The 13029-nt window shown below is 31.6% G+C and overlaps 1 protein-coding gene across 5 annotated transcripts in view; it reads left to right on the forward strand.

Moving 5' to 3' along the window:
• Positions 1–13029, forward strand: part of LOC106473146 (hormone-sensitive lipase-like) — a 58722-nt gene that overhangs the window by 23544 nt on the left and 22149 nt on the right. For 4 of the 5 annotated variants that reach the window (XR_002613595.1, XM_022401635.1, XM_022401637.1 and 1 more), the window contains exons 6-8: positions 3191–3409; positions 4659–5356; positions 6685–6889. Coding sequence is in view for 4 of the 5 variants with exons in the window: in XM_022401635.1 (XP_022257343.1) it covers positions 3191–3409; positions 4659–5356; positions 6685–6882 (1115 nt within the window). In the remaining variant the exon portion in view is untranslated. Of the gene's footprint in view, positions 1–3190; positions 3410–4658; positions 5357–6684; positions 9981–13029 lie in introns of those variants that run through there. The other variant, XM_013933827.2, reaches the window with a different exon arrangement.

Raw genomic sequence — 13029 nt, forward strand, 5'->3', positions numbered from 1 at the left:
TTTTAATTGTATATATACGTTCAAGTGTCGTTTTAGTCTCTATTTATTTGTAAAATTTTGTTTTTTGCAATTCACATTAAGTTAAATATTACAAATGAACAAATTATTAATACTAAAATATTTTTGAATTATTCAGGTTCGAATCCCCGTCACACCAAACATGCTCGCTCTTTCAGCTGTGGGAGCGTTATAACGTCCCACTATTCGTTGGTAAAAGAGTAGCCCAAGAGTTGGAGGTGGGTGGTGATGACTCCTTCCCTCTAGTCTTACACTGCTAAACTAGGGACGGCTAGCGCAGATAGCCCTCGTGTAGCTTTGCACGAAATTCAAAACAAACCAAGCCATTTTTGAATTAAAGTTTTTGTAATAATGCTATAGTAATAAAACCTTAAACAGAGAAAGAAATTAATATGAAAAACAAGACATGGCTAATTAAATTCTCCAGGGTTGACAGTTTTTTAGCAAATATAAACCTATGCTTACAGATGAGCAAAAAAAATTGTAAAAGTCAATAAGTATATTGTTTAGAGTCTAGACTCTGCCACTCTGTACAGAAATATATATTCAAACTTTTTTTTTTCCACTTTTGTTTGCAAATTATATTAAAGGACAAATGGTCAATTCTAAAATATTTCTGAGTTAAAAATATTTTGAAATAGGCTTATAATAATAAAAAAAATTTAAACACATTATTATTATTTAACTTAAATTTTAAAAATGGACTTGCAGGTGTGCACTCAACACCTGAAATTAGTGTTCACCTGTTGTTACTGGGTGATGAATGGCATGGTTCTGATTTTTTTGCACATTGTACCTTAGTTAAAAGCCTGCTCAAAGTTTCTAATGCTTTGACAAAATTCCAAGTTCTCCGTGTGATTGTCCGAAATATATCTAATTTTACATCGTTCATGAACTTCAAAGTCCTCTCAGTTTGGTGTTCTGTTCCAAAACTTAAAGCATGTTTTGCACAGACATGGAAAACTTAGGTGAGCACTGGAAAACTCCTGAAATTTTATAAATTTTAGGTTTACTCTGGAAAAGACCTGGAATTAAAAATGGTCTATTACTTTTCAGTTTTATTCCAATGAATGTTACTTTTCTTTTAATAAAAACACTAGTTGTTAGCTTGCTTGTGTGTAGCCAGGTTTAATTTGCCAAAGTATTCAATTACTATGTACGGTACTTCCAGTATCCATAAAAGCACATGTTTGTTGTGGGCACATTTGATTCTAATTTTTAAAGGAAAGATTCAGATGACAGTGAATTGGAGAGCTTATCTAGGCCCTCTTGTGTCTTTGTAGAGGGTCTAGTGAGCAAAACTTCCAATCAGATAGATCTTCAGCAATTTTTAGGGTTACGAAAGCTTCTCATCTTTTATTATATTTTGAAATATCTGCTATTAGAGAAGAAAATTCATCAAAGTAAAAAAATGTAATGAATATGATTATAATAAGAAAAAGAGCTATAAAGTTAAACATTGATCATAATCTTGTTTAAACGTTAAGAAAAAGAGCTATAAAGTTAAACATTGATCATAATCTTGTTTAAACGTTAAGAAAAAGAGCTATAAAGTTAAACATTGATCATAATCTAGTCTAAATGTTAAGAAAAAGAGCTATAAAGTTAAACATTGATCATAATCTAGTCTAAACGTTAAGAAAAAGAGCTATAAAGTTAAACATTGATCATAATCTAGTTTAAACGTTAAGAAAAAGAGCTATAAAGTTAAACATTCATCATAATCTAGTCTAAACGTTAAGAAAAAGAGCTATAAAGTTAAACATTGATCATAATCTAGTCTAAACATTAAGAAAAAGAGCTATAAAGTTAAACATTGATCATAATCTTGTTTAAATGTTAAGAAAAAGAAGCTATAAAGTTAAACATTGATCATAATCTAGTCTAAACATTAAGAAAAAGAGCTATAAAGTTAAACATTGATCATAATCTAGTCTAAACATTAAGAAAAAGAGCTATAAAGTTAAACATTGATCATAATCTAGTCTAAACATTAAGAAAAAGAGCTATAAAGTTAAACATTGATCATAATCTAGTCTAAACATTAAGAAAAAGAGCTATAAAGTTAAACAATTTGAGCAGTTTATCTGTATTTCTCAAAAAGTTCCAGTCTGTCTGACTGTAGAAATGTCTAAATAATTACAGTGCTGCATTATCAAACACTAACATTAATTCTTCACTGTCAAAAATTCCAAACATTTATTGCTTAAGCTTTATGGTCATGAACTTAAAATACTTAAAAAAGTTACAACTTCTGCAAACAAACAACAGCAGATGGAAGATGTTTCCATATTAAAAAAGTCTTTTACATGTCTACTGCATAATTGGTAAGCTTTGCGACCTTTTATGTATATTGGTGAAAATGGTTGCAAATTAAAGATTTTGTGACAACAGAAGACATTATGAGGATGGGTAATATCACTGATCCCATCTTTCAATGGTAAACATGATCTTTTGCATTCAAATTAGTGAGGAACAGTTGTATCCTATGAACCCTTTCACCCATTACGATTAAGTAAAACAAATTTTCATTTAATGTTTCTCTCTGACTAATTGTTTTTTTTTATGACCCTTTATTGTGATTAAAAAATTTACACCCATGCTCTAAATTCTGTCATCTCTTTCATACATACTTTTTAACCAGTAGAACAGTACCTATAAAATTTAAAATAAAACTACTGGTACGTCATAAAAGGCCCCCAGTGGCACAGCGGTATGTCTACGGACTTACAACGCTAGAATCTGGGTTTTGATACCCGTGGTGGGCAGAGCACAGATAGCCCATTGTGTAGCTTTGTGCTTAATTACAAACAAACAAATATCATAATGGTTAGTTTTGTATAATTTTTTATTAATATTTCAAACTGAGATATAAAATGATTATGGGAAAAAATTCCCCGGGAAAATCAGTAAAAATCCGTGAAAATTCTTGAAAGAAAAAAATAGCTAAATTTATATGAACCATGCGAAGTTATGGGAACAACAACATTATGAACCATGTGAAGTTATGATAGTTCTGTGTCTTTCAATTGCTGTAACAGGTATGTGTCTTCAATCATAATATCCATGTTTATATGTTTAAAATGCATAGAGATTAATCGGGATCAACAACATTATATTTGAAAGAATGTGTTTTTATCTTTTAATCCATTTGAAAATGTGTCCTACTCAGGCTCAACGGGTGAACGTATTTGCCTTGCTGGTGACAGTGCAGGAGGAAATCTAATGATGGGTCTGACATTAAAAGCTATAGACTATGGTATTCGCATACCAGATGCTGTATTTTGTGCTTACACCCCCATGATGCTGGACATGATTCCTTCTCCTTCCCGGCTTTTGTGTTGTATGGATCCGCTGCTTCCTCTCGGTTTCATGCTCAGTTGCTTGGATGGTAATTTATTTAAACATATTTGAGAGACTACAATATATGGATGTGCTTTAGGAAATAAAACATAATCTTTAAGTAGTTAAGGACTGTACATCTTGAGAAAATATTAGATTATGAGGACTGTACATCTTGAGAAAATATTAGATTATAAGGACTGTATGGCTTGAAAAAATATTAGATTATAAGGACTGTACGTCTTGAGAAAATATTAGATTATAAGGACTGTACATCTTGAGAAAGTATTAGATTATAAGGAGTGTACGTCTTGAGAAAATATTAGATTATAAGGACTGTACATCTTGAGAAAGTATTAGATTATAAGGAGTGTACGTCTTGAGAAAATATTAGATTATAAGGACTGTACATCTTGAGAAAGTATTAGATTATAAGGAGTGTACGTCTTGAGAAAATATTAGATTATAAGGACTGTACGTCTTGAGAAAATATTAGATTATAAGGTTTTCTCAAGACGTACAGTCCTTATAATCTAATACTTTCTCAAGATGTACAGTCCTTATAATCTAATATTTTCTCAAGACGTACAGTCCTTATAATCTTATATTTTCTCAAGATGTACAGTTATTAATTTATAAGGACTGTACGTCTTGAGAAAATATTAGATTATAAGGTCTGTACATCTGGAGAAAATATTAGATTATAAGGACTGTACGTCTTGAGAAAATATTAGATTATAAGGACTGTAAGTCTTGAGAAAATATTAGATTATAAGGACTGTACGTCTTGAGAAAATATTAGATTATAAGGACTGTACGTCTTGAAAAATATTAGATTATAAGGAGTGTACGTCTTGAGAAAATATTAGATTATAAGGAGTGTACGTCTTGAGAAAATATAAGAGTTAGATTAATGAAAGATAAATAAAAACATAATTTTATGTTTAAATAGAGTATACATTAATATTTACAATTCACTGTGGAGACATTGCCTTCTTTTTTTAATGACAAATTTGGTTCTAATTAGGTTTTAGTGAAATGTCTTGCATAGTTTCTGAATAGTTTTGCTTTAAAAAAATACTTAAAAATTAATTTTCTAGTGCATATTTTTTTAACATATTTTTTTAATTAAAGGCACTACTTGAGTTATGTAAGCGTGCCTTATTCAAGATGACTACAAAGGATGTGTATTATTTTAACTTTCTGTAGAAGAGCTATTTAAATGATACTGAGATTTCACTAAAAGTTAATTTACAAAAGCAATCTATTAATAACGATATGTGTTCGTTCCATTATAGCATATGCAGGTATTGATCGAATAGATGATGATGAGTATAGTGATGAAGAAAAAGAGAATGAGGGAAAGAAATTAGGAATTTCTGGATTCTTTGACTCTGGAATAAGCTTGATTAAAGACCTAGAACAGATGGAGATAGAAGGAACAGCACCAGCATTAGACAGTGGTAGCCACTCTGTTCTGCATGATAGAAAACTGGTTAATGATGATGATGATGGCAATAGTTCTGTCGCTCCTGAAGATGATGAAAAAGATTCTATGTTATGTTCTAGTGGACACACCCCTATGTCGGACAGATACGTGTCAGAATTTCTACTCAAATATAACCAAGCTGACACTGACAAGCAGCAGCTTCATGACACGGTAGATCCAGATGAAAACAACGTCTTTCATCTACCAACTGATCTATCCTTCAGTTTGCAAAGGAAATGTTGTAAAATGACACGAAATTGCTGGAATAAAGTTTCTAATTCATTCACGGAAACAAAGTTTTATAAGAATCATTTAGCAGGCAGTCGTATCTTCTCACAGGGAACAGACACAAGGACAGGTTTGTTTCAGGTACCGTGGTATCTCCAACAGAAGCCTGGATTGGCAAAGAAATTCCAGAGGGTTAAAATCATAACAAGCAACCCATTTATGTCTCCTTTTCTTGCTTCTGATGAAATGTTGCTACAATTTCCACCTTTATATATTGTTGTAAGTAAAATACATATAGAATAAATACGTCTTAATATATTAGGAATATCGTCATATAATTAAATAGAATGAATTATATTAATTATGAAGAACTTGTGTTAGTATTATTAACGAAAGGGGTGTATCTGATAGGTAATTAGTACTTTGAATTTGTATACTGAGCCATAGCAGTTTGTTGGCCCGGCATGGCCAAACGGTTAGGGAGCTTGACTCGCAATCTGTGAGTCGTGGGTTCGAATCCCTATCACACCAAACATGCTTGCCCTTTCAGCAGTGGGATCATTATAATGTGACGGTCAATCCTACTTATCATTGGTAAAAGAGTGGCCCAAGAGTTGGCGGTGGGTGGTGATGACTAGCCACCTTCCCTCTAGGCTTACACTGTTAAAATCCATACCAAACAAACCATAGCATTTTGAAATGTTTATATATTTTTTAATATTATTATGTATATAGCAAATGTCTCAAAGGCATGAGTACTGAATTCAACAAAAAAGTTTACTGTAAGAACCAAGACAGTCATTAAAAAATTGTAACCCATCACTTAGTAGATCTATATTCTATACAATTGCAAGAAATTTAATTAGTTTTTTTTTTCACTTTTAATTACTCAGCCCACTTCATAAATTCATATATGGTGCTTTGGCTGTTTTAGGATTATTAGAATTAATAAACTTTGATTTGACAATTCATTTGCCCACTGTGCATCCTAATAACCTGATCCTTTACAATTAATTAAGTTTTGCATCTTAAGAGGTGTAACCAAGGTATTTATTATTGTTGTATAATAGTAAAGTTTTCAGCTATATGAATGTAGAATATTTCATATATTTTATGAGTCTTATAAATTTTTAGCTGGTTCTTCAGAAATAAAAAAAATCATTCTATAACTTGTAATAGATATTGAACAACGGTACACGACTTTAAGCTTAGTAGTCGTATTTATGTTTTACTAAATCCAAAAGTCGGGTGTCTGTTGTCTCCTATTGTGGATCTACAGACCTCACTGGAACACCGTACAGACTCCTCTGTATCAAAGGTGAATTGTCACTTACTAGCAAGCAGCTGTTCACAATTAGCAACATAATAATTACAGGCCAACAGGAAGGAGAATTAAATTAATTGGATAGAAACTATAGAATTTTAAAGCTATAAGCTTAGTAATATATTTCCCCTAGGCTTATATTTGTTTGCATATGCAGCTTTTAATTTTGACCAAACTATTTATCCAAAAATGTATTCATGGTTTTTTATCAATTATGTACGCTGCAATCATGTTTTCTATACGTATTTCTCATATGATAAAATATCTCTTATGTTTTTCACAGTCTCCATCTTTTGATCCCACGCTGGACGATTCGGTTATGTTTGCTCGAAGAATGAAGAAGCTCCAGAGGGAAGTTCATCTAGACTGTGTTGATAAACTGCCTCATGGATTCCTCAACTTCTTGCCGTTCAGTAAAGAGGCACACGAAGGATCCCAGTTGTGTGTGACTCGACTGAAAGAAGCTTTGAAACTTAAATAAAAGACTTGTGAGTTTTTTGGGAATATTTTTCTGGTTTACCGAGAGCACTTAATGTAGTTGTTAAAAAAAGTGTTCAGGAACTGTTTCTTTGTTGTATAGATACAGAAAAACAGAGTTATTGTAGTTAAAATTTTAGCTTTAAATGTATTGTCACCTTGTGTCCTCATTAATGATTTTTGTTTTTAGGTTGATGATTTTTGTATGTATCTTATTTATCAGTTTCTTCAGACTGTACTTTCTGTTATCTTCCTCAAACTAAAACAATTCAAATCTGAAATTTTTTTCATTAATTTGTGAAATTGAATATTAAAATTTAAAGTTGTGTAAAGTTTATGTAACTGTGGTGAATCATTAAATTATAGCTTTGTAATAAATAAGGACAATGATATTGAACTATGGTTCATGGATTTCTCTTTTTACACATTTAATTCATCTGGTTCCTGGTAGTTTGGGATAATATCTTGCAATTTTTAACTGTAAGTTATTTTTGGTGTGTGTGTAAGAATATAATAATGGAATAATAAAGTCCTCCAGTTTATTCAGATTGCCTGGCATGGCCAGGTGGTTAGGGTGTTCGACTCGCAATCCCCGGGTCGCATTTTTTAATCTCCCTCCCACCAAAAATGCTTGCTCTTTCAGCTCTGGTGACGTTATTATGTGACATTCAGTCCCACTATTCATTGGTAAAAGAGTAACCCAAGAGTCAGCGGTGGGTGGTGATGACCAGCTGCTTTCCCTCTAGTCTTTTACTGCTAAATTAGAGATGTCTAGTGCAGATAACCCTCGTGTAGCTCTGCATGAAATTCAAACCAAACTCATCAGATTTCTGTAAAGAAGTCACTAATAATGTAACTTTACACTAATAGTAATGGTTTCGGGTATTACAAGAGCTAACTAAGCAACAGTTATATTCGTTTCAAAGAATAATGAAAATGAAAATTGTTTTGTTTGTTTAAGTTTTAATAATACATCTGTGAATCAATGGCAAAGAATTTCAAGGTTTTTAATTCTGTAGTATAACTAACTGATCGTACTGGTTCTTTGCAAGGTGTACATACCATTTTCTTCTTTGACCGCTAACAGATATTCCTAATATTACTGTTTTTATTTCATCTTTCACATATATATATACAATAATGTATTCTGCAGTGTTTTCTAACATCGACTGATGCGTATATGTATAGATGGAGTACAGATGTAGTGAATGGTGAAATTAAGATAGACTCGATTAGAATGTTGCTCATGGATTGTGAATTTGATTAGAGAACTATTTTAAGTTGACAGGTTTGAGTATAGATGTATAGATGGAGTACAGACGTAGTGAATGGTAAAATTAAGATAGACACGATTAGAATGTTGCTCATGGATTGTGAATTTGATTAGAGAGCTATTTTAAGTTGACAGGTTTGAGTATAGATGTATAGATGGAGTACAGACGTAGTGTATGGTGAAATTAAGATAGACTCGATTAGAATGTTGCTCATGGATTGTGAATTTGATTAGAGAACTATGTAAGTTGACAGGTTTGAGTATAGATGTATAGATGGAGTACAGACGTAGTGAATGGTGAAATTAACATAGACACGATTAGAATGTTGCTCATGGATTGTGAATTTGATTAGAGAGCTATTTTAAGTTGACAGGTTTGAGTATAGATGTATAGATGGAGTACAGACGTAGTGAATGGTGAAATTAAGATAGACACGATTAGAATGTTGCTCATGGATTGTGAATTTGATTAGAGAACTATTTTAAGTTGACAGGTTTGAGTACTGTGAGTAGCAGAATAGGTTGAGGTACATGACATTGTAACATATGTAGAAAAGGAGAACATTGTATGTGAATAGAACAATGCTCGTAGATTGTTTATACTTACATAGAATATGTAAATATACATTGTATATTTATACAAAATCATGCGTAAGTGTACTTACATAATGTTTGTTTTAGTTTTTCATAACGTTTTGTTCTCTTGCTTAGTGTTTTATTAAAATTATTTTAAGCTATTAACTAAATTAAGAAAATCTAACTCAATTAATTATAGCTGAATTGATCACATTGATGTAGAGTTCTTTCACAAACTCGGTACATTGTATTCAATTCTTTTATTTAACTTAATATGGTACACTTTTTTTTTTTTTAATCTTTAGTATATAGTACATTCACATTATACCGTGCTTTCTTCACTGTTAGAAAAATGGCATTTTGAAGAATGGAATATATAAATTAATTTTGGAGTATTGTGGTATCTGTATTTAAACAGAAAGAACCTTTATATAGATAATTTTTTATACAGTTGCATCACAAACAGATATACATTGTATAAATGAAAGCCGAGGTTATTTTGTGAAAAATATTCCAGAGACTATTTTTTTGTTTTTTTTTCAGAATACTACCTATAAATGTCCACCAAATAAAGTTATGTAAGATTGGGATATTAGATGTAGTATACTTGTCTATTTTTTTGATGAATTACCGATTTCAAATTTAGATTTGTTTCCCTTATATACTAACAATGACTAATTGTAAAGTCCATTGCCTAGAATAGTTTTGTGTTTAAGATATTAGTTGTTCTTTGCCCAAACATTTGCACATATATTTATACAAAATATATGCTTTTTTGTGTATTATTATCTAAGTTGTTATTTAAGTTGATCATTGTTTTAGTAATTGCTTATTGAATAGGAAAATTGTTAATGTTTTAACACAAGTACTTAGTGTAAACTTTTAAGATATTTAAATACTTCCAAAACTAAACATTCCATTTCATGGGTAGTATTAATAATTGGTTCACACATTTTGTTATTAAGTAAAAGTGTTACAGAGATTTTACAACAGTTAAAACAAGATGAAAATATGAATAAAAACAAGTACACGTGAATTTCTAAATGAACATTTTATATTTTTGATCTACTCATATGATAAACTGTGTCTTACTATTAAAAACTAGTCTTATCAATGTTATTTAATGTTCCTTTTGTTTCAAGGTAATTCAATAAATGCATTAAAAGTTTTAAATCTGTTAATCAGTTTTTCATGGAAGATAGCTTAGAACATGAATAGTGCCCACAAAACATATAAGTGTATATAAAAAAAAATGTTAGAAATTAAACTTGCATGTGACAATTATCATCTGAAACAGAAAAAAACTGATCAGACTATGTTGATGGAAAAAAAATTGATGATTTGATTGACATGTAGTTGCTTTTATAAGTAAAACAGTGATGTAACATGGTGTTATTAGTACGTTTGGATTTTTTATGTTAGTTTTATTAATTCAAATAAATAAAGTTATTTAAGTTGTAATTCTTATACACCCAGCACTTCTGCAGTGTTGGATCACCTTTAGTGTAATTAAAGTTTGTAGTGTGTTTCAGGATCAAATCTGTAGATCAGTTAAGAGATCTTCTTGCTTAGTAGTTGAAATATGATTTCCATTTTTTGAAGTTCTGATTATCAGTGCACTGCTTAAATCAAAAAGAGCAAATGAAGTAAGCCTTATAGGGGTGGATAACAGTTCAAGTAACTGTCCAGATCTAGATGTTTATATATGCTAGATCTTTCCTTGGTAGGTTTCTGTCAGATATTAAGAGTTTCATAGCCCCACTCAGAGATTTAAGCCAAACTGCAGGATGGTTGAAAAAATAAAATGTGTTTTAAGTTATAACTACTGAAGTATATTGTTTTATATTATAATATAAAAGTACTTTGAAAAGTTAATATTATACAAAGCAGTACGTGAAATTTTGGAATCGGAATGAGCTAGACCTGAGTTGGAAAAGTTTAAGAACTGCTGATCTTAAGATCTTTCTGAAATGCATTAATTTTTACTTGTGATATAATACCAAACTTACTCTGTGCATGTACTTGTATGATCTGAAGTTTCTGGTACATGTACTTTTATGAAGTGAAGGTTCTGGTACATGTACTTTTATGAAGTGAAGGCTCTGGTACATGTACTCTTATGAAGTGAAGGTTCTGGTACATGTACTTTTATGAAGTGAAGGTTCTGGTACATGTACTTTTATGAAGGTTCTGGTACATGTATGATCTGAAGGTTCTAGTACTTGTATGATCTGAAGGTTCTGGTACATGTACTTGTATGATCTGAAGGTTCTGGTTCATGTACTTGTATGATCTGAAGTTTCTGGTACATGTACATGTATGATCTGAAGTTTCTGGTACATGTACTTGTATGATCTGAAGTTTCTGGTACATGTACTTGTATGATCTGAAGTTTCTGGTACATGTACTTGTATGATCTGAAGGTTCTGGTACTTGTATGATCTGAAGGTTCTGGTACATGTATGATCTGAAGGTTCTGGTACATGTATGATCTGAAGGTTCTGGTACTTGTATGATCTGAAGTTTCTGGTACATGTACTTGTATGATCTGAAGGTTCTGGTACTTGTATGATCTGAAGGTTCTGGTACATGTATGATCTGAAGGTTCTGGTACTTGTATGATCTGAAGTTTCTGGTACATGTACTTGTATGATCTGCAGCTTCTAGTATATGTATTTGTGTAATCTGCAGCTTCTAGTATATGTATTTGTGTAATCTACAGCTTCTGGTACATGTATTTCTATGACCTACAGCTTCTGGTACATGTATTTCTATGATCTACAGCTTCTGTTAAACGTATTTCTATGATCTACAGCTTCAGTTACAGGTATTTCTATGATCTACAGCTTCTGTTACAGGTATTTCTATGATCTACAGCTTATGTTACATGTATTTCTATGATCTACAGCTTCTGTTACAGGTATTTCTATGATCTACAGCTTCTGTTGCAGGTATTTCTATGATCTACAGCTTCTGGTACATGTATTTCTATGATCTACAGCTTCTGGTACATGTATTTCTATGATCTACAACTTCTGGTACATGTATTTGTATGATCTACAGCTTCTAGTACACGTATTTCTATGATCTACATCTTCTGTTACATGTATTTCTATGATATACAGCTTCTGGTACTTGTATTTCTATGATCTACAGCTTCTGTTACTTATTTCTATGAGCTACAGCTTCTGTTACTTGTATTTCTATGATCTACAACTTCTGGTACATGTATTTCTATGAGCTACAGCTTCTGTTACTTGTATTTCTATGATCTACAGCTTCTGGTACACGTATTTCTATGATCTACAGCTTCTTTTACATGTATTTCTATGATCTACAGCTTCTGTTACTTGTATTTCTATGATCTACAGCTTCTGTTAAACGTATTTCTATGAGCTACAGCTTCTGTTACTTGTATTTCTATGAGCTAGAGCTTCTGTTACTTGTATTTCTATGATCTACAGCTTCTGTTACTTGTATTTCTATGATCTACAGCTTCTGGTACATGTATTTCTATGATCTACAACTTCTGATACATGTATTTGTATGATCTACAGCTTCTGTTAAACGTATTTCTATGAGCTACAGCTTCTGTTACTTGTATTTCTATGAGCTAGAGCTTCTGGTACACGTATTTCTATGATCTACAACTTCTGGTACATGTATTTCTATGATCTACAGCTTCTGTTAAACGTATTTCTATGATCTACAGCTTCTGTTAAACGTATTTCTATGAGTTACAGCTTCTGGTACACGTATTTCTATGATCTACATCTTCTGTTACATGTATTTCTATGATCTACAGCTTCTGTTACAGGTATTTCTATGATCTACAGCTTCTGTTACTTGTATTTGTATGATCTACAGCTTCTAGTACACGTATTTCTATGATCTACATCTTCTGTTACATGTATTTCTATGATATACAGCTTCTGGTACTTGTATTTCTATGATCTACAGCTTCTGTTACTTATTTCTATGAGCTACAGCTTCTGTTACTTGTATTTCTATGATCTACAACTTCTGGTACATGTATTTCTATGATCTACAGCTTCTGTTAAACGCATTTCTATGAGCTACAGCTTCTGTTACTTGTATTTCTATGAGCTAGAGCTTCTGGTACACGTATTTCTATGATCTACAGCTTCTGTTACACGTATTTCTATGATCTACAGCTTCTGGTACACATATTTCTATGATCTACATCTTCTGTTACATGTATTTCTATGATCTACAGCTTCTGTTAACGTATTTCTATGATCTACATCTTCTGTTACATGTATTTCTATGATCTACAGCTTC

This window comes from Limulus polyphemus, unplaced genomic scaffold (genome assembly GCF_000517525.1).
Source record: "Limulus polyphemus unplaced genomic scaffold, Limulus_polyphemus-2.1.2 Scaffold5927, whole genome shotgun sequence".
In the NCBI taxonomy this organism is placed as follows: Eukaryota; Metazoa; Arthropoda; class Merostomata; order Xiphosura; family Limulidae; genus Limulus; species Limulus polyphemus.